At 38.1% G+C, this 23,578-nt stretch overlaps 1 protein-coding gene across 3 annotated transcripts in view; it reads left to right on the top strand.

The window, feature by feature from the left end:
- gosr1 (golgi SNAP receptor complex member 1) overlaps window positions 1-23,578 on the top strand; it is a 119,147-nt gene that overhangs the window by 24,167 nt on the left and 71,402 nt on the right. For all 3 annotated transcript variants that reach the window (XM_041198009.1, XM_041198008.1, XM_041198010.1), the window contains exons 3-6: window positions 594-681; window positions 3,509-3,616; window positions 10,359-10,450; window positions 12,969-13,043. In XM_041198009.1, coding sequence (XP_041053943.1) covers window positions 594-681; window positions 3,509-3,616; window positions 10,359-10,450; window positions 12,969-13,043 — 363 coding nt within the window. The remainder of the gene's footprint in view (window positions 1-593; window positions 682-3,508; window positions 3,617-10,358; window positions 10,451-12,968; window positions 13,044-23,578) is intronic.

Here is a 23,578-nt window from a genome sequence, read left to right on the forward strand (position 1 = left end):
AACTGTTTTACAGGCTGTTCAATTAGTATGTATGGAGGTACCTGTATAAGTTGAAGCAATGATTGATTGCTACTTGGGAAGCAGATGGTTCTTCACAGAATAAATTTGTACTGCTTCATTATTTGGAAATTTAAGAGGTTTTCCCCTAAAGGCGTATCCCTCCTTAACTGTTTGTTTCTTTTTGCTGGTGGTAGAAAAGACTAGGTTTATTTTTGCTTAATTTATTAAAAATGTACTTCTCATCATATGTATAAAGTTAGGCAAAATCGTGGAGCTGGTTAATATTTTATAAAGCCAAGTTAGAATGGGCTTAATCACCTTTTTGATCAAGTGCACACCATATATTTTTTTCTGATAAATTGGTTTCATTAATATAAGTTAGATAAAATAATTATTTCATGCAAAAAGCCTTGATTCAGAATTCCATCTATATACATTTTCTGTGTCAACAAAACAATTTTTCCTGTTCATATACTTAGATGGATTAACAAAGTTAGTACTTAAAAGGGCATTCATCGCGAAGCAAATTATATATGGTCCTACTATTTTCTTGTATTATTGTGCTAGTTTTGTTTCTCTTACCATCTTTCCAGTTCTGATACAACACCTCTACTTAATGGATCGAGCCAAGACAGGATGTTTGAGACGATGGCTGTGGAAATAGAACAGCTGCTAGCCAAGGTGAACTTGAACCTCCAGTTAAATATTGCTATAATGAAATCTTGTTAAGAGTAGTTCTGGTCTCTAGATCATTGTAATGCTAATTTTTTAATGGAATTATTTATTGGTACTGCTCCTCTCTTCATAAACTTCATCTCTGTTAAACTCTTATTTATCTCTATTTCTCGTTTCCTCCTTCCCAACAAAATCTATGGCTTCAAAGTTCACATCCTCCTCAAGCATAGGAGTTGTTAGATGAAGAAAGACCAAGGTCCATACTGGTAATCGCATGATACAACATTAATGGAGCTGTCCACATCATCATCCTTGTATCCTAGGTCACACCCAAGTCTTTGAGTCTTGACTGCTTTGTGTGGGTCCACGTTACCCATCTCATTCTAACACCATTCAACACTGAAACAATTTTCCTAAACTGCTTTGCCTTATTTCATTTCTCTAAATTTTCAAAAGTCTCTTCAAAAGTTATGCTGTGCTTTGTCCACCACTCAACTTTTCTCCCAGTTCCTGCTTACTGTTTTGATTTCTCTATCTCACTCCCTCCCCCTTATCAAATACTTTGGAACATTTTAGGGTACTCTACAGGTGGAAGTTTTTTTTTACAATTTTGGAAATGCTTGCAGCCCACATTTTCTCACTTACCTGTTACTGCATATGTCTTTAGGCCTCCCATCTCTGCCTGCTAACAGAAGTGCATAAATAATGAACTTTGGCAGAGATTTTGTGAAGTAACCTTATATTACTTAAGTTGCAGTATGTGACTTTTATTATACTGCTACTGTACAGTCAAATTTCAGGTCTTAAAATGAAACTCAATAAAATGTTCCAGAAATACATCAATGGTTAAACTTCTGAGAATGTTATTAGCAAAAGTAGCCCAAAAATGATGAAAAAAAAATCTGAAAATTGTAATTCCTAGCGGTGCATGTATCGTTACAAAGTCTTTATGTGAAACGAGAATTAAACTAGCAATTAAATTACAGTGTAGGCTTTGCAGCTGTTTTTTTTTAATCAGGGCCTCTGCAATATTGAAGCACTCAAAAGATCTAAACCCAGTTGTGTCATTGTGCACAGTTGTGTTCCTCCTCTGATGCCCTTAAGGTTCACTTTGTTATCCTTTGTGTAAACATAAGACCCACATACTATGCCATTTGTATTAGGCACTTGAAGCCTTGTTTGGGCTGCATGTATTGACAGCACTATTCCCCACCTGACTGGAGATGATTGGATCATTTTTCTGTCAGCCGCACCTGGAGACTGCACTGCTGTACGTGACTGGGATTGCTTTCACACGCACATGCACGGTTTTAGACTATGCAGCCATCCTCCACATTCTGCACTTTGGAGAAATAATCAATTTCTATTATGTAAAATAAGTACCTTATGTTTAGGGTAGTGCGCTATCAGCTTTTCAAATTCCCTTTGAGTAACAGTACCTAACAAAATCTTTGAACCAGTTAACTTCTAAAATAAGAAGAAAGGTCAAAGCTTGTCTGTGCTGTTGTAATGATTTGGGTGAATGATAGAAAGCAAACAGAAGCATTTTTGATCATTTCTGAAGGTACATAGCTGTGCATATTTTGGTCACATTCTTTTGCCTCGCCAATCCCAATTCATCACCCAAAATGCTTTTATCCTTAGTTGATTCCGTGTATCTTTATTCCAGTGTGAAGAGTTCCAAATCATCAATAGATCTGGCCTTTATTTCACCTGTTTCAGTGGCTGAGCTGACACTAATATTTCACAGACATAAAGAAAAATTAATACCCTCCTTAAAAATCAAACGTTAGAATTAGAGAAAAAGAATTGGTATTTATATCGCACCTTATCACATCATTCAGGAAAAAAATGCACTTCTCAAAATGAAGTGCAAACATAACCATATTTGTGCTTAATAACCTATAAAAAGTAAGATCAGTAACTGGTTAATCTGTTTTTGTTGTTATACTGTCATGGGATATCATCCAACTTGCACATGAGCTTCAGTTTCACGTCTTCGTCCTGCACTTCTGACAATAAAGAATTCTATGTATTGAAGTGTTAGCCTAGATTAGGACTTGAACCCATGATTCTGACACTTAAGAATGCTAACAAAGGAGACAACCTGACCTTTCATTGATTTGAAACATCAACTCTTGTTTCTCTTTCCTCTGATGCTTCCAGGCCTGCTCAGTGTTTGTAACATTTTCTGTTCCTGTTTCAGATTTCCAGCATCCATAGTATTTTGCATTTGTAATACAAATATCTATCTATTTGTGCCATCACCCTTATCATTGGGAGAGACATTAGGAATTAGCTAGGCAAAGTTGTTGAATCTGTTTAGGAGTGAACTGGATTCATTTTCATACTGTGCTGTATGTTTTTGAGGTAGTGAAACTTATTTGCTCCTGGTTTATGCAGTGATCATGGAAAGAAGGACTCACTACCACTGTGAGCTGACCTCAAGGAATTATCAATGATATTTAGTCCAAGGTCATGATTACTCCATGATTAAGCTTCTTATACCTCACTGAGTGGTGATGAGCTTTTCCTCTGCCCAATTCCACATTAGTGTGGCTGCAATAAGAATTCGCCTTCACACAAGTCTGTGTTGTTGAATATTCTATGTTAATGGATATCTGTTTGCTGGCATTAACAGAGGACTAGGAAATTTTTTACTTGTCTGTATTCTTAGCAAGACAAATGCTATACCAACCGCGGTGCTTAAAAAGGAGAGGGTAAAGGAGAGAGAAAATTGCTACGGAATTCTGAGTCAAAGCATTAGTGCAGCAAGCACTGGTGTTATTTTCATTTATACGTGTCTCAATATTTTATTTGTTTTTGTCTCCAGCTGACAGGAGTAAATGACAAAATGGCAGAGTACACTTCAACCCCTGGTGTTACATCATTGAATGCAGCACTTATGCACACACTACAACGGCACAGAGATATTTTACAGGTACAAAGAATCTTCATTAAATTTCACTCTGGCCTTAATGTATAGGTACAACTATTTCATTGTTGGAGCAATCCAGGATTTGAGGAAATATCATATGTCTGGTTTTCCCCCCAGTTTTCTCCTCTCCCAAGGCAGTGACTTGTTTTGGGGTCATTATGTGGGCATGGCTGCCCCCTAACCTTCGTATTTCTCTCAAGTAGCTGTTATCTACATGCTTCTTGACAGTCAGTATTGACAACCGATTAATGTTGGAGTGAATTGCAGTTGAGTCTGTCAAATGTACATTTAAACCAGGCCCCTGCTAAGCCTGGGGGCAGTTGTGCCAAGACATGTTCATGGCATGTTAACTAGATTGTTAAAATACACAGGGGAAGGACATTGTTTAATTGAGCACTTAGAACACTTATAATGGAAATTTGTTTTACTGGTACTCAAAAAGAGTATAATGGGAGACTTGAGACACTGTGGATGATAGATAGGAAGCGTTCATATGTAATGCTGCATTCTGTGAATAAATTAATTATCAAGAAAAATATTAGTGTCTAGTTTGATACTTCAACTGATACACTCCCAGATGGGACATTTAAGGCTAAAACGAGACTAGTGGCTTGAGGTTTCAAAGAGACTTGGTGATCAAGATGTTAGAGTGGACTCCCCCATGACAGGAAAAGTGACCTTGAAAATTTTCTTAGCTCTTTTAGCCATATACTCGTGGAACTGTGGTTTGATTGATATAAAAGCCACATTTTTGCAGGGTGAAACATTTCTAAGAGAAGTTTTTTTTTAAACCACCTAAAAAAGCGAGCAATGTAGAAGGGGAGCTGTGAAAACTAAACATATGGGTTGTGGATTAATGATGCATCGTGGGTGTGGTATTTTTCAGTTGGGCTTGTCTTGCTGAAAGTAGGATGTATTCAGCTGAAAACAGATCCAGCATTGTTCCACTGGCATCACAAAAAAGAAACTCTCAGGCATCTTTATGATGCACATCAATGATTTTCCATGGGGGAGGTTCTGTGGAATTTGTTATAGATGAGACCAAAGGGGATTTTACGATTGGCAGTCAAATTTTGGGGCCCTTTAAATAAATAGGCTTAGACATTAATCAGAATGGACAGATGCATCTGTGGCAGGCAGGTTGGTGAGGATGAGGTCAAGTAAAGTTTTTCCCTCTGGTTGGTTCCCTCACCATCTGCCGCAGACCCCATCTAGTGGCTATGCACTTCAGGACTCGGCCAGCTCGCTTTGTGGTGGTGCTACCAAGCCACTGTGAAGTCCCCCACCCATAGTTCATTCTGTGCTCTTGCCACCCTCAGTGCTTCATCCAAGTGGTGTTCAACATGGAGGAGTACTGATTCATCAGCTGGTGGGGGGTTGGGGGGGGGGAAGGGTGCGGGATGGTATGTGGTAATCAACAGGCGGTTTCCTCGCCCACATTTGACTTTATGCCATGAGACTTCATGGGGGCCGAAATCGAAGTTGAGCACTCCCAAGGTAACTCACTCCCGACTGTATACCACTGTGCCGCCACTTCTTCTGGGCCTGTCCCGCTGGAGGGCTGACTTCATACTTCAACTCGGCTGGCTTGGAATCGATTTAACAAATCACTCTATCACCCAAACTCAGCACATGCAGTTGGAGATACTCCTGGTGTGTATGCCTCAGCTACACATTGGATAAATTAAATTAGACTTTAGGACAAAGGTTTGAGGAGGAAAAAGAACTGTTTTAAATTATGTAAATTTGAGCCGTGTAATAGAATAAATTTGGGGAAAATTGAATCTTTAGGACCTAAAATGAGATCTGGAGGCACAAATAGTGCAGTAAATGAACAGAAAAGTGAATGCCAAAATTCAATTATGAGCAAAGTGGGGAGTTTAAAGAATGATGGTGCAACACAGGTAAATGGTAAGAGAGATTTTAAATCTGGGAAAATTGGTTAGAGCTTGAAAATGCATGCCTGGGTTGGAGGCTGTAGGCAGTGGGTGGCAAGAGGAGACAGATTTGCAATTTATTAATAGAGGAATTAACTGATGGACATTAATCCTGTAGTGATTTTTTTTTTAAACTTTGTCTCGAAGCTGACATTTCTGTTACTGAGCATTATGTTCCAATATGGTGACAAAAGAAGGGCAATCAAATGGTCACTTACTATATGTTCATCAGCATTATGCTGCTGGAAATGATCCAATATTGAACAATATCCGCTTGCAAATGTTCACTACAGCCAGAAGAGCTATTAATTTATAGGATAGGAAGAGGAGATACAGCTTTAAGGCATTCTTTGATTTAAAAGTATGAAAAGCATCGAGTCTTGTTGGATTCAGAGTAATTTCAATATCTGAATGTTTTCATTCTTTTTCATTTTACCTACTTTGACAAAATATTGAATTATTTTATTATGGATCTGGGTTTCATCATAAAATAAACTATGATACAGTTTTTGCATTTTGAGGGAAATTACAAACACAATATGCATATGCTGGCCATGCAGCTTCTGAATGTACTACCTCTGCAAATTAAAATCAAAATGATGGAGAACCCATTAATTTCCATCTAAATATATTTGCTAAGTGACAGCTGAACTTGCATTTATAATGTAGAAAGATTAGATCATTGCTACATATAAATGAGGTTACATTTCCTAACATGAAGATTTAATGGAGCAGTCTAAACTGTTAATTGAGTGATAAATATCCTCAGTTAAATGTTGGATGTACAGATGTCAACCTCAGCAAAAAGTGAAAGGTGACTGGAAGCTGTTGAATAATAGCTGTCCAAGAAAGAGACTTTTTGCATTTTAATTAGGCACTGTTGTGAGAATACATTGGTAGCCCATTAAAGGCTAGTTGAAAGTAATGTGTCATCCTTTATTAAAACTTTGCATCATCCATTCATGAAAATTAAATTTCACGAAATGGCAGTTTCACAATAAAACATCATAACTTTAGATAAATCTTTTCCCTTGGGCACCACATTAAAATTAATGAAGGTATCCCACATTTCTGTTAACTTAATAGTGGAAGGCATTTTTTTTTTTGCATTTTCTATATGATAAAATTGAAGTAAACGGGTTAAAATATATTTTAATAAGCATGATTTATGAGCTGCCAAACAGATCAATATTTTTGCAAATGTATTAAAGTTTCCTAATTTGAAAATATTTTGAAATATTAAAGAGAAATATTACTTTGAGCTGGGGGAACCACAGTACAAAAAAAAATCAATTGTTTGTTCTCATGTCTGTTAACTCCCTTTGGGGGAAGCAGTTTGCTGATGTGTGGTGTTTCATTTGCTTGCAAATATGTCTGTGGCTGAATTTGTTAATTTTGGAGATCTGGGACTTTGCATCCAGGATCCAGATGGGTAATCCTGTGAAAACAGTTACTGGACCCATCGCATATATTTTCAGACATGAGACCGGATGAAATATAGCAAGCTGCCAGTGAGTTGCAATCTACTGATAAATCAGAGTTTTTTCTTCAGAAAATTGCTCAGTAATTATAATTTAGCAACGTAAATAGCACAGGAAAATGGCAATAATAGTACTTTTGAAAAGAGTTGCCAGATAATTTGAAATACTAAAGTACTAAAATTTGAGATATTTTCTCACAGAATAAGGGATGGACATTCAAATGAGTTATATTTGGGCACATTGAATATGTTCACACCATCCATAACATTTACCACTTCAATATATCATAAACTTGTCATAAACTAATGTGATTATTTCAAGATTTTCCTTTCCAGCATATAGTAATATTTGAACTGCTACATGCAACATATCATTAGTTCATACAAAAAGGAAATAATCATGTCCAGCAGTATCTGTGGCGAGAGAAAGGTTGCTCACCTTTTTCTCAGCATATAAAATAATTTGTTGATTGATACTTAAGTTTTCATTTTCAAATTTATCTTAGATCTTTCTAAGTACCTGTTATGAATGTTTTATCTTGACCCTGCCCAAGTATTATTCTTATGAGTAATATGGTGGTTCAAGGTTTAACTATAGGCACTTCAGAAAGGAACAATTATTTTGTTGGCTCTTAGTTTGTAGAGCACGTTTTGCTGTAAAAAGAGAACAAGCGGCAGTGCTTTGTGCTGGAAGCCAACTAAGGACTGAACTAGTGGGTTTTCTCATTAACTGGACTGGAAAATGGAGAAGAAATGTGTAATTCGTTGTGAATTTAACAACTTGCAAATCTTGGTGGGTTGCATACAAACATTTGGGGCTTTATTCCAGTCATTGCTTTCTCCTTTCCGAGGCACCTGTTTGGTGGCTAGGATCATATTCCCGATGTGGCCTAGGTATTTTTAATTGGGAGAGTGAATAATAATTTTGGCCTATTTCATAAGACACTGTTCTATTACATTTAATTATACAATTTAAGCACGAAAGTGCAATAACACTTTTCCGTGAACCCCCCCACCCCGACAACCAAAAAATTGGTATCATAGGGAGCCCCACCAAAAAAACAGCTGCCCCACAGCCATTTTATGCTGCAAGCAGCGTTAATTGCCTAAGGTTGAGATTTCTGCCGCCTTCCAGGGAGGAGCCCCATCGTAGAGAGCTGCTGACCAAGCTTTGTTGTTGTAGCAGCGCCGCGTAAAGCTGACAGGCTACCCAACTGGCATGGGCCTCCTCCTGCCATGGGTAAAATAGCAATGGAGGTGGAATGAGGCACTTAAAGTGGCCATTCATTGGTTGTTTAAGGGCCTCAATAGGCCCAAGGGCGGGCAGGTTGTTTGACTCCCCCTACCCCTCCGTAAAATGGGAGACAGGTCGGGAGCAGGCGAGAGCATGGGGTGGGAAGGCCATGGGCTGCATTTCATGAGCTCCCCACCTGCAAACATGTTAGTTTGGGGGGTGGGGGAGAGCTGTAAAATCCAGTCCATTGTTTCTGTTAACTTGAAATTTGTGGTTCAAGTAATGTGCAGCTTCAGAAGTTGAATTATGTCAAGCAGAACTGAATCAGTTTGATTTAGGAATGTGTACCTGTTCTGCCTTCTGTGTAGATGCCTCAGGAACAAAGAATGGTTTTGAGATATTTTTATTTTTATTGCTAAATTACCAGAGCCAGTTGGTCTACACCCATCTACTAAAGAATTGAGAGGAGATTTTTGAAAAAGGAATTGTGCCAAAGCACTGGGTGACGGCAAACTAGATATGGGATAGCTCTTGCAGAATGTCAGCTCAGGTGAAAGTGTTTGAGAGAGTAAATGGAAAAAGATTATTTCTACTAGTAGTTGAATTTCTAAAAAGGACATTAAACTAGTAAGCATTGACTACAATTTTTGCTTGTAATACAAATGCCTTTAAAAGGAGTATATCCTTTTCAATAAAGACTCAAACCAGAATTTTTTTTCTTGAAAAGAATTCCTCTGAGAAAATGGGTATGATTTAGATTTTTGATACAATTATATCCACTAGATGTGCCCAGTGCAAAAATTACTTCATTTTGGCTAAGGTTCTGCTCCTTGCATCAGGGTAATTTTTCAGTGCAGTTTGAGATTCTAATTTAAAGCCCACTTTCCACATTTATTACAGATTTCCTTTCAAATTGTCTTACTGTCATAATTGATCATAATTGGCATTGTTTCGCAATACTGCCAAGGATCCATTTTGTCCTACCTCAGCTCTTGTTTCCAATATTGTGAAAAATGATTAGTCAATTTTGTGCAGAGGCAGAATACTGCAAATTGAGCATATCCATTTTCCAAATGTTCTCCTCTCTGTAAAAATGACTTGTGGATGATCCATTTAGTGGGTTGGTTCTGATTTTATAAAATTCACTAGGCTATGACATTAATTGTTGCAAAAGAGGGCAGCTGCTCTCCTTTGTAAGGCAAAGGGATAATAGCTGTTCTCTTTCTTATTACATGAAGCCAATATTAGCTGCAAATGAATTTTTGTGCCACTGCTGTCTCCTTGCAATTTTTTTTTGTCAGTTTGGGAAGCAAGGTCAGATGTTACAAGGAATAAGTTTAAATAGGACTTATTTTTATACTCTCATTAAACTAGTACAGTACAATTGCCAGTGCCATCTGTGATCTTGGCAGCAAGAGTTATAATCAAAGGCATATGCTTCATCTGTATGAGCTAAGCAACATTAAGGAATATCCTTCTGATACCCCTTCCCTTCTGTATTGCTTGCCTTTTTTTCCAGCTGTATATTGGCAGCCTGGTGAATGATCCACACCCTAAATTGATAGGTGCAATGTGCATTTGATACAGGGCTTTGGGTTTCATTAACATCAAGCTTATGAATGAGCCATGGACACCAAATGAGTATCCCCAGGCATTCATAATAAAGAGGAAAATAGCTGGCTAGCTGTTTTCAGGCCAACTAAATATGGCAAAATGAGCTTCAAACAGCTGTTAAGCCCTTAATTTTAACATGAAAAGAGACTGATAGCATTTTCAGATCTGGGCCATGGATGCCGATTTTCTTTTTTTTTTGTTTTCTCGTTACCTAAACCAATACCTTGGGAGTGCACGTCCAGCTTTAATGAGTGTACACTTCCTGCCTGCCATACCTGGGGCTTTAAAGGCTGTGTAGCAACTGAAAAACAGGAGGTGTGCAGCTGAATTTATAAGCCATGGAATGCGAGGCCCAGCAAGTCAAATTAATGATGGAGATTTTCCAATTCCTAATATATGCAAAGTGTCTTGCAGGAGGAAATGTAGTGACATGGATAGATGGTTCTAGCTGTTTAATAGTTTTAATTTGCTTTTTGACAGGATTATACGCATGAGTTTAATAAAACTAAAGCAAACTTTATTGCAATTCGAGAACGCGAAGACTTGTTGGGATCAGTTCGGAAAGATATTGAGTAAGTGATTATATATGACTGTGCTAAATAAAACATTTTCATGCTTTTTCCACTTAGAATTGAATGGATTAATTTACGGCAAAGAAAGAGACCATTCGGCCCATTGGGTCCATACCAGCTCCCCGTGGAGCAGTCCAGTCAGTCCCGTTTCCTCCCACTCTACCTCCTTAGCCCTGCAAGTTTACTTCCTTCAAGTGCACGTCCAGTTTCCTTTTGAAATCATTGATTGTTACTGCTTCCACCACCCTCATGAGTAGTGTGTTCCAGGTCATTACCACTCGCTGTGTAAAAAGGTTCTTCCTCACATTCCCTCTGCATCCCTTGCCCAAAATCTTAAATCTGTATCCCCTAGTCCTTATACCAACATCTAACGGGAAGAGATTTTCCTTGTCTACCTTATCTAAACCTGTCATAGCCTTGTACGCCTCTATTAAATCTCCCCTTGATCTCCTTTGCTCCATGGAGAACAACATCAGCATTTCCAGCTAAACTTCATAACTAACCCTGCCACCGCCACCTTCCCCCGCCCCCCCCAACCACCCCCACCACCCCGCCCAAAACCCAAAAATCTCTGGAACCATTTGGCATCTTCTCAAGGACTTTCACATCTTTCCTAAAGTGTGGTGACCAGAACTGGATGCAATACTCTAATTGGGGCCTAACCAGAATTTATTGAAGGTAGAGCATAACTCCCCTGCTCTTGTACTCAATGTCTTTAATTATGAAGCCCAGGCTCCCATAAGCTTTGCTAACCACTCTCTCAATGTGTCCTGAAAGCTTCAAAGACTAATGCACGTGCACCTTAAGGTTCCTGTGTTCCTACACACCCTTTAGAACTGAGCTATTACATCTGTATTGCCTCTCTCTATCCCTTCTTCCAAAATGCCTCACCTCAAACTTCTCATTCTTATGTCCAAATTCCTCCATGACCTCGCCTTTCCCTATCTCTCTAATTTCCTCCAGAATTACAACCCTCCATGGTCTCTGGATGCCTCCGATTCGTGCCTCTTGCGTGTCCCTGATTTTCTTTACTCAATAAACCTCTCCACTCCTTAAAACCTACCTCGTTCACCTGCCCTAATTTCCCCTTGTTAAGCTTCATAGGTACCAAATTTGGTTTGAGAATATCCCCTGTGCTGCGCCTCGGGTGCTTTACTATGTTAAAGGCATAAAAATGCATTGGTTGCTGCTCTGTACAGCATTTCATTTGTTTTTATATTTTTGATTTTAATTAAATTCAAGACTGGGTGCATCTGGTTTTCATGGAGCAAAACCCTTCAGATGTGCAGCAATTTTTTTTTTTAAGTGGTTTTGGATGTTTGTAGCCGCAATACTTTTCATCTATTCATGGCCTAAGGTGTCTTTAAACTATCTTGATTCTCGCTTCCTGTTACATTTATTTTGTTTGTCCTTTTTAAAGTGTATAGTGAGCAATACATTGTTCCAATAACTGGTAATGCACAGTTAACATCATCAGTTGCCAGCAAGTACAGTAAATCCTCACTTTAAAGTTATCGTTTCTTTCATGAAAATCGCAACTTCAAGTGAAACAACCTTAAGCGAATCACATTTTCCCATTAAAACTAATATAAAAGCTGTTGAGTTCTGTAAGACCTTCCTCATCAGGGAAAAAAAAATTAAAACATTATATCCTGAAAGTTGAGATACTTTACATTGTTAAATTCTTACATTGGTAAATTAAATAACTTTTAAAATAGAATAAATTTAAAAACATGAAAGAAATGTGGTAACTTCACAGTACCACCTGCTCGCCACACATCCCGCTCTCTGATCCTGCTGGTCGCTGCAGCCCTTTCTTCTCACTGACCCTCCGACTTGCGGCCTCTTCTGTTCCCTGAACCCCCTGACCTGATGCCCATCCCACTTCCTGATTCTGCGACCCCGCCCCCAGCGCTCCTCACTTCATACAAACGTTATCAAATCATAGAATGAGCGGAGACTTATTGGATCCAAAGTAACAAATTGCTACAGTGAGTAATTTGAAATATATATTGACCAAAAAGATTCATCTTGTGTATATCTATAATTGTACTATAAATCCTTTCAGTAAGCATTAAACTCAAGCAACATTAAGTGACTTAGATAACTCACATCTGTTTCATTTTCAATGCTCAATTTATTTTCTATTTTGATTTAGTGAGTTAAAAATTAACATGTAATTTAGTAAAACAGCACTAATTACCCATGCTACAGAGACCTATCCACTCTAAATATATTAATTATAAAATTACTGACATAGAGTAGTAAGCTCAGATAAAAATATTAACCTTGTTGAAATAGTTTTGTATTATTAAAGTACATTTAAATGCCATAAAACTAAATTTGCCTAATGATGTAAAGGGATAATACTGAAGTCTGTTGGCCAAGTTGAAAATTAGAATTGAACTTGGTACATGAAAAATCAAGAACTGTGACAAATGTTTGTGTCTGTGAATGCAAAGTAATACTTTATCATTTGCCTTGACCTTTTAATAAAGTCTTCATATTTTAACCTCAGATCTTACAAAAGTGGGTCAGGAGTGAACAACAGAAGAACAGAATTGTTCTTGAAGGAACATGAGCATCTTCGAAAGTAAGTTTATTTTATTGTGTTTTTCACTGATTGCTGCACTCAGGCATTTTGATATGTAAGGTGGAGCTGAAGATTAAAGGAGGACACTATGAGAAGCAAAACATCGCAGAGAATTGCAATTACAATGCAGTATTCTGATCGTGGGGTTCAGATGTTATCATAAACTACAAAAAGCTTGAATGCTTTGTGACCCCCAAAGTTAAAGGACAGCCTTTACCTATGTCACTCATCACTTAAACCTAGAGCCAATTCTGTTCACTTAAGGTTCTGTTAGTGACCATATGTATTGGGTCCTTTTGCAAGTAGGATGTGCATGCAGGTGGATTAATGGTTGTCCTGTAAATGCAATGCATTGCCAAGCAAATTCTATATCCATATGTTAGACCCATTTGAAAGCAATGGATGGACTATTTGGTGTTTTCTTTAAATTATTTCAGTGTGTACAAGTCATCCCCTAACTGTAAGAAGTTTAGAGAACTACATGGAGAGTCTTTGATTCAGATATTCAATAACTACAGCAGTACTTGGATATATACCACTGTCACGTTTTTAAGAACTTTCAATGTTTTTAAGGGCTCTGTTATATTTAATACCATTGGTGTTTCTTTATTTGATGCCTTTAATGTATTTTATCATGAGTTTCTACAGTATTTTTTTGTCATTATTTCCTTAAGTGGGCAGGTTGGATTCCTACTTGATTACATTTAAATGCTGGCATTTGGTGGAAAATTTTCAGTTGTCATTTTGAAATTGTACAGAAATGGGCAGTGACCTCTTCATTAATGAGCACTTGGCAATGAAGAACTATGAAGTTACAGCGCATTAGTTAATAGAATTACCCTTAAGAGAGTAAACCTTTAAAAGTTTTTCAGATTGGAACAAAATTATAGTGATTTCTGGAATTTTGATAATTTTAGACCAACACTTTTATTATGCTGGGTGGAAATGCTTTTCTACAGTTTTTTTGCTTATTCCTGAATTGGGGAGAAATATGTTGCAGTGCAACGGTTTGGAAGCATCTGGTGTAATATATTTACAGTAAAAGCAGGCTGGTTGATTGCCAAGCTCCATTCAAGCTTATAACCTGCAGATTTGAGGCTGTGTGGGTGGCTTCTGTGTCGCAAGATACTGTGCAGAAACTGAGTGGATGAAGTTGAAAATACAGGTGAGACAGTTGTAGAGGTGATGAGAAAAGTTGTCTTATGTTGTCATGCATGGAGAAGGCTAACACTAAAAATTGAGGCAGTGTAGTTTTCTTTTCTGGGTATGGAACATGATAGTGGGATATTTAGGGCAGGAGAAAATGAGCCCCATCAGTGATAGAGACCACAAAGTTTTCATGAGCACACGATGAAATTGAGAGATGGCTTTATATTGACATGTGAATACTTCGGGAAGAAACATACAATTTTATTGTCTTTTAAGTCATAAAATGGAAATATACTTCCTAAATTAGAAACAAACATGCAACAGGCAATAATTGTTTTCAAAAACATGTAGAATCCTAGAAATTTACAGCGCAAAAGGAAGCCATTTGACTCAGTGTGCCTGTGCTGGCTCTTTGAAAGAACTATTCAATTTAGTCCCGTACCACAGCTTTTTCTTCATAACCCTACAAATTAGTTCTCAAGTGTTCATTCCCCTTTGAAATGTTTTCTTTACTCGGGTGTATGATGATTGAGCTGTTGCTGATTTTTTTCTATTTCTGGTAGTTTCAGTTCAGTTAAGTAATATGAAACACTGTCTCCTGCCAATGCAAGTTGGCTGCAAAGGTGGCCAACTGATGCACGTCTGCGCATACACACTAGTCCATGCATGCGCAGAAAATCAATGGGCCCCAGTGTATGGCTTTGATATATAGCCATATTGCGGAAATAGGAGCAAGAGGCACAGTGTTGACTTATTACATATTCTGAGTATTTGCACGTTCTGTACCATGGTGATTAAAGCTGTGCTTTGCCACATATGCATGGAAACCAATCCAGCTCTCAAGCCACCACACGTATTATTTCTTATTTTTCTTTCAAGCACTGAAGAAAAAGAAACTCTCAATGCATCTGCGTATGTTGCACAAGGAGAGTAGTGCAGTGCCACACAAACCCCAGAGCACTGCTTCACAATCTAATTATGCCAGAGCTTCAACGTTTTCTGGAATAATCCATTTTTCCCATTACCACCAGCTTTGGACAACTGTACAACCCTATATTATCAATTTTACCTTACTATCGCATTTAACAAGAAATAAAATGAGGTGTTTTGGAGTTTGCAAGGGAAAATAACCCTGCATTCTTTCTTTGCTTGCTTTTTATTTATCAGCCTCTTGTGATGCATAAGAGGACAGCTTGCCACTGCATTGCTGTATGGAATCAGATAGAAATTAGAATCCCATAAGGAAATTATATGAACGTTTGAACCAAGATTAGACAACTTAAATTTGAATGGCTCCAAGTACAGTAGGACCCGTCACTGAAAAGCAGTGAAATCAGGAGTGTGGTGTACACAGTCATCACCAGCAAATGGAACCTGTCACTGGCAATGACACCACGTCAGTACAACTGCGCATGCACCGCATTGGCAGCAAATGCAGCCTTTATGAAACTTAAATGCTTTCCCTTCTAGCAGCCTGCTTATTACATGCAAATAGTCATCATGTGCTTCCTGGTCTCATAGCCATTGCACTTCTACAAGCATGCACATTTTGTTCTACAGATTATCATTGATATCGGAACAAGACAGTACTATTTTACTTAAAGCTGTTATGTCAGCTGGTTCAGCTAATATGTTAGGTACTGCCTGAAAAACAGAAACCAGACAAATTAGGGTAGGTTCCGCATGTTACAATCCCCATTGAGGCTAACAACTTTTTACAAGAGACTTGGCTTCTCAGTGACCAAAATTTCAAGTTTTAATACTTTTACAGTAACACTCTATAATCCTCGCTCTCCCTCTCCCCAAGGGTTTTTGGCAAAACCAACTGCTCTGTCCTTTGCTTTCAGGTCTTAAAGCTGGCACATGCATTTCAATAGACTTGAACTGGGCCCCCTGGCCAGGCCACACAAGCTTATCGTCAGGCAGAACGAGTAGCAGGTCATGTTTGTTTTCGTTACACCGTTTTACCTTGAATTAAAGAGTTGAAAACATAACCATTTTTTAGAATCTAGCAGTCATAACACACACAAGTGATTATCTACTGTCAGTTGCACTGTGATCTCAAGGAAAATGCAGTTCTAGCTCTTGAGTTTTTGATACTTTTGACTAATAGCTATTCATTTATGTCATGTACAATTGAAATGCAATTAAATCCACCCCCCAGCTCGAATAATGAAGTCATCTATTTTGTTACGGTGCTCGTTTTTCTTATTCCTTGTGAATGTTTTCTAGCTGCTTGTTCCTCTGGGCTTATCCCTCTCATTGTTTCTTTGTAAGATTATTCATATGCAATAGAAATTAAGCTCTCTGTTTCATAATCTATAACACATGCTGTATGTTCTTAAGATCAGCAAGGATCATGAACACTGGCATTTTAGATTTTTATTAATATATAATAAATGTCACCTTAATATCGTAAAGTCTGTAATCTGAATGGAAGTGTATGACAATAGTGGTAATTAGCCTACTGGGAAATGTCAGACTCAAAGCATGTTAGGAGGGCACTGGGCACTCGAGTCCAACTGGCATCAAATTTATATCCCAGCTAACCATCTGAGGAACACCCTCAATATTTTTGTCATCCAAACATTCTCTTCGTCCAAATGGGTTAAATGTCAAATCAAAAGAGGGAGAATGAATATTTGGACTGAGTGACAACCCTGTCAATAAAAGGGACACATTTTTGGAGTCATTTCTCTGAACAATTTTCAAATGTATGATAGCTAGCCAAATGTCACTTTTTTTAGCTCATAAGTAGCCCCACTTCTGTTAAGAATCATATAATGGGTAGTATGAAAAATAAATCTGATATAATTTGAGGGTGTTAAGTTCCATCTTAAAGGCGATTTGAGTGTGAGTCTTAGCAATGGCAGAAATCTTCTTCACTAACCGTTCGGTTAGCTGTAATAAAGGAGGTAGCAACGACGTCAGTCATAAAACTGGGAGTGCCATCCTTGCTTCATCAAGCTGAAGTCCAGGCCCTCCAGTCTTAATATCTATAGTCTGTGCTAGTCAATGGATATCAAGACTGTTTTTGAAAAGAAACTCGGATTAACTCAAGTTGCTGTAATTAGTATTTTACCCTTTTTATTAACAGAATCATCATTTGCTCCATGTAAATGTTCATTCTCCCACCTGTGAGGTTTGAGATGTAATTTACTTGGAGGAAAAGAATGATTGTTTCGTAGAAATGGTATGCATGCTCTTCACTTGGTTAACTAGGAAATATAGTTGATTCCTGTCAGAATATACCACAATCTGTACACAAACTTGCTTCTCTCCATGTTAATGAAAAGTTAAGATGAACTACTGTAAAAGGGAGATATTCAGGTTTTCTGTCCTTCACTCATAATCTCATAACGGAACCTGGTATTTGCCTTGACCAGAATTTGCCCCTCAACAAATGTCACCAGACATGTTATCTGTATTTGTGAATTTATTATTTGCAGGGCCTTGCTGTGTGCAATTTGGCTGCAGCGTTTGACTACACTGAACTTCAAGAAATCTAATTCATAAGGTGCTTTGGAATATGCTGGGAACTTGAAAGGACATCATATAAACTTGATTTTTTTTCACTTCTCCAAGCATTTCAACTTAATTTCCTCCCAGGCCAGAAGTTTGGCTCAAGTGGAATGTGACGTGGAATCAATTGCTATTGGAGTAACAACTTTTTGTCCCAATTTTAGTTTTCCATATCTGATTTCCATCCTTTCAATTTGTTAGGGAATGCAGCTTTAAACTAAATAGGTTAGCAACTGGTACTATGCAGCGTTTAGGATCTGAAAGCTGATGGAGTTCTCCAGAGTTTGTTGTATGTTAGTGATGTAGGTAATGTTGCATGCCATGATCACAAATTGAGTGTTAATTTGAACGTGGGCAGTACCAAGACAGATAGCTAAATACAAAGACAGAGAAAGGCAGTAAAACAAAATGCATATAAAAACAGAAAGCGTTGGAAAAACTCAGTAGGGTCTGGCCGCATCTGTGGAGAGAGAAACAGAGTTAGTGTTTCAAATCCAATGTGATTCCTCGTCGGAACTCGCAACAAAATGCATAAATTGCTGTTTTTGCAGTTGCTTTAAATCACGCATGTGGATGTAGTTAAAATTGTTTGTAGAAAATAGGCAGATCATTTGCTTTTTGATGCTGAAGTAGCATAGTGAGCAGCTATTTTAGATGCAGTTGCTATAAACTTTGATGGATTTTAAACAATAACATGAACTGCATAGTACCTGTGCCAACCATCCGGAGTATTTTCTTGTTTTGTACATAAAGTTAAAAAGAGATGGTTTATTGTACTGCAACTATAAACTTCCCCAATGTGTCAAAGATTTGTTCATTTTTACCTCTGATATAGAGCAAAATATCTCTAGAGATATAAGCTGAACAACAACACTGTTAGGAGACATTTGTCTGGTTTCTATGAGCACTGCTGGAAGTAATGATTTCCGTGCAATGAAAGGAGTTTGCACCATGATATGAGGGACCAAGTTCCCTATAGTTAACTTGCCATTGAAAACCAAGTAAGCACTGATCTAACTGCATGGGATGCTTCTGAAGATTATGCTTCACTGTGTTATTGGAACCACATAGTGTATACCAGTAACTCCCACTCTTGACCCTAATTTTATGAACTCAATTTCAAACCTTAGTAAATGAAAGAAATTATAATTTATTAGCAAGTTTTGGAAGATACCATTGGCCCTAATCTTGCAAAGCAATGATAGCGAAACTACCAACGTTCTCCGTTATTGCTTCACTGAAACTAACGGCAACTCCTGGAGTCTGCACAGAGTCATGTGGAAATCGAGAAGATGTTGTCAGTGATTCCAAGCTTCACCAGAGGATGCGCTGTTGAGGCCGCCCAGAATGGGAAAACCTGTGAATTAATGAAACTTCCCAGTCTTGTACTGTTAGCCTCATTGTATAAAAACTCGGACAACTTCTACCTTGTTGAATGAGGTGTAACTGGGTTTTTAAGCAGCATACTAACTTCATAGTTACCCACATGCTAAATACCCACACTTGCCATCAAAATCTAGTTTTATATTTGCAGAATGTCAGGTTCTTTCATTATGATTCAAAAAAATTCCACACTTTTAAAATCAATATTTTGAATCTTGTTTATATTGCCATTTTAGATTCTATCTAAACAATCATAATTTATTTCACTACCTGAAAATTTAAATTAAAAGTGGGGAATATCAGGTGCTTTTAAGTTCCTGGCTTGCTGTCTGTGAGAGTATTCCAGTATGATTGGCTGCTTACATGCTTGCTGACATCATTGTTGCTGCATGCCAAGAAGTCCAAGTGACTTGATGCCAGATTTAAACTACCTTCGGGAAAGGGGAAATCCACACCTTGAAAATCTTTAGATCTCCCTGGACACCTCTCTTTAAAGTCAGCGACGAGTGCCATTGCTTTCCCTTTGACTGCAACATCCAACCCATTATATCCTTATTAGTAAAGTGAGGGTAATTTTAACTTCGTATTTCCTGTGTAATATTGGCAAGAGAGTGTATAGCCCTTTTGCACAAAAATGTATTATTGCTATTTGAAAGCTGTATTATTTTCAAATAGTGCATGACCAGGTTTTATAACTCAATTTTAAATTTGAATTAAAACAGTGTTTGATTTTTTAATCTAATTGGGGGTTTTCTGTGGCTTCAGTGTAACCATGGAGACGGTTATTTAGATTTTGTTTCTGTATAAAGGCAAATTAGCTTGATCTGAGTGTAATGACTGGATATGGTCTCAAGGTGGCAGAAGAGAAGTGTTATGCTGAAACAGCAAAAAGCCTAACTGCCCTTATGTATGTCAGAAAGGAACTTGAGCTTTTCAGAGCAGTCTCTAGAATTTCACTAAATAAGAGAATAACCCTCAACTTTTACAGCGGTGAGTGCTTTAGCTTTCCTGGAAAAAAAAATGTTTATTTTGAAGCCTCTGCTCCTGGGTCACTTGCATGCCACACAACTTGACAGTAAATCTTAAAGCAAACAGGTTCAGAGTTTTAAAAAACTTTTTAATAAACAGCTCTTTAAAGAAAAACTTGCATCTCTAATCAAAGACACTGATAATGGTAAGTATGGAAAAAGTGTTCTCTCGCTTGTGTCCTACACTAAAGTTTTTCTCTTTCCTCGATCCTATTTGTGTCTCACATCTCCTTTCTCTTTTTTTGTCTCCTGCCTTCCCAGTCTCTCATTTAATTCTTCCCCTTCCTTTTTCTTTAAATTGCTTTTTCTGGAGGAGTGAGAGTGGAAGTAGTTTGCTCAGTAGTTCAGAGAGCTGCTGACTAAGGAGCAAAAAGAGTTCAAAATCCAGGGAGGGTGGTTACAGACCCTGCTACAGAGGAGGGTTGGGCTGGGAGGGATCATGTGGTTCTGATGAATTCCAAATTCTCACATGCGCAAACTTAATCCCTCAATAATAACAACAGTGACATACATTTATATAGCCCTTTCAATGTAGTAAACAGTGCCGAAATAGAATATTTTTGACTAACTTTACATTGTGGACATTCCACATCTTTTTAACAACTTTAAGTAATGTATGTCCTCCCTTTAAAGTTTACAAAAATACCCATTTGTGACAACAATGCCCACCTCTTTTAATTCAGTGAGGTTTGGGAGGAAAAAATGGAATGCTGACTTCTGACGCACACGCACACTAAGATGGGTTCAAAGCCCAAATAGCATCAGTTTTGCATTGTATGCTGTCTATGCAATATCAGATTTTGGAACACATTGAATTTAATTTTCTCTAAAGCTTGATTTGAAACAGGGAAACATTGACCTGATTTGCTTTCCAGCAACACATCCTTCTGTCTCTGACTTTTTGATTTGAAATGGCAGTATTCAAGGCAGTATTTGCCTGAGAGTGGTATCAAGGAGCCCGAGTAAAACTGGAGTCACTAGGAAAAAGGCGGAAAGCTCTCCACTGATTGGTGTCATACCTAGCACAAAGGAAGATGGTTGTGGTTGTTGGAGGTCAATCATTTCAGTCCCAGGACATCACTGCAGGAGTCATCAGGGTAGTGTCCTAGGCCCAACTATCTTCAGCTGCTTCACCAATGACTTTCCCTCCATCAGAAGTGGGGATGTTCGCTAATGATTGCACAATGTTCAGCAAGATTTGTGACGACTTAGATGCTGAAGCAGTCTACGTCCATGTGCAGTAAGATCTGGACAACATTCAGACTTGGGCTGATAAGTGGCAAGTAGCATTCGCACCTCAAGTGCCAGGCAATGACTCCAACAAGAGAGAATCCAACCAAATCCCCATGACATTCAATGGCATTACCATCGCTGAATACCCCACTATCAACATCCTGGGGGTTACCATTGACCAGGAACTGAATTGAACTGAACTGAACCAGCCATATAAATACTGCGGCTATAAGAATAGGTCGGAGGCTGGGAATTCTGCAGTGCGTAACTCACCTCCTGACTCCCCAAAGCCTGTTCATCATCTGTAAGGCACAAGTCAGGAGTGTGATGGAATACTCTCTACTTGCCAGGATGAGTGCAGCTCCAACAACACTCAAGAAGCTCGATGCCGTCCAGGACAAAGCAGCCTGCTTGGTTAGCACTCCATCCAGCACCTTCAACATTCACTCCCTCTGTCACTGACGCACAGTGACAGCAGTGTGTGTACCATCTACAAGATGCATTGCAACAACTCACCGAGGCTCAGTCAGCAGCACCTTCCAAACCCCCAACCTGTACCACCTAGAAGGACATGGGCAGCAGATGCATGGGAACACCCCCACCTACGAGTTCCCCTCCAAGCCACACACCATCCTGATTTTGAACCATATCATCGTTCCTTCACTGTCGCTGGGTCAAAATCTGACTGCAGAAGTTGGATGTGAGTATTGTTTGAAATTCTCAGAAGCACTAAAATATGCATTTTGCTTTTGATGCCTAAAATAAGTAGAGGAAAGCAGCTGAATTATCTTTTTAGGCTTAATGGGTTTACCACTTCTAACAATTAACTTTCAGACTTCCCTTACTGAAAATGAAGTCTTGAAATTTGTAATGCTGAATCATGGGCAATTGGCATTAGTTGATGCAGATCAGTGATGCTAGCGATCTTTTCTTCATGAACGATCTAGATATTTTTTGTTTTGTTATCAACACGGATATTTAACTTTAAACAAATTGTTCCCCAAAGAGTGCTTGGTTAGCAATGACCGAGCAATAATCAGCTTGTAATGCCTTTATTTAAAATAGTGAAAGATAATCATATGACAGTTCTTTTTGCTCACATTTATGGAATAAAGAATTATTTCTTTCACAAATTTGCAAGCATGAGTGTGCAGAGACCCGTCCTTTACTCAGTGAGGGTTAAATGGATGCTGGCAGTATAACTGAGCAGCCAGCTTTACGTCACTATAAAGATACGCATCGAAGACAAGAAGATACCTAATTATAACTGAGCCAAAATTGTAGCTCGGGGGGTTTCTGGCTAGTTCCATCTGATAAACACAGCTATGTAATGTTTCAATTGTATTGGAGTTCTAACGAAAAATAAAAAACGTGTAGTTGCTCTGAAATTCTATCAATAGAATTTGGCTTATTGCTCTTTTTTAATTCTCCTTGGAAAATCAAAGTATCTAAGAAATTCTACCACATGAAGAATGACTTCACTGAAGAAAAATACGTTTTCGGTAATCATTCTTTTTGAATTTCAAGTGTTCTGCAAAGAATTGTGTTTTTGAATTTGTTTAACCATATGCAAAGTACAGGTATTAATCATGCCTTTTATTTATCTCTCTGTTAAAGCCAAAAGAAACAAACTCTCTGAGCTTTAATGTGGAAGTTTTACCTCAAAACTTTTGAATTTCTTTGTTCAGGTGATTTTGAAATTATTTGGAAAAACAGTGGTAAGTACTGTTCTAGGTTGAAGCTTGGATAGAACACATCACAATACTTCATCATAAGACGTCAGAGCAGATGTAGGCCATTTGGCCCATCGAGTCTGCTCAGTCATTCAATGAGATCATGGCTGATCTGAAAATCCTCAACTCCACTTTCCTGCCTGTTCCCCATACCCCTTGATTCCATCACTGATTAAAAAACTGTGTAAGCCCAACCTGCATATTGTCACTGCGTGTGCTTAGATTGTAACTTTCTGAAAATAGCAGACACATAATTAATGATTCTCTTTGGTAATAGCTCTCCCAAAAATTTTGTTCTGATCCCAAGCTTTAGAAAGAAGCTGTAGCTTCTAGTTTCAAAAACAAAAAAAAAAATTGTTTGTCGTCATGTAAATTTTTTTATTTTGAGACGAGTTGAAAGGGAAACGGTATCAGGCAGAATGTTTGAGTTTCAGGTTTACGAGATTTTCCAAATGAGTTAGAATATTTAGAGTAATGATTCAACTTT

Source organism: Carcharodon carcharias, chromosome 10 (genome assembly GCF_017639515.1).
Source record: "Carcharodon carcharias isolate sCarCar2 chromosome 10, sCarCar2.pri, whole genome shotgun sequence".
Classification (NCBI taxonomy): Eukaryota; Metazoa; Chordata; class Chondrichthyes; order Lamniformes; family Lamnidae; genus Carcharodon; species Carcharodon carcharias.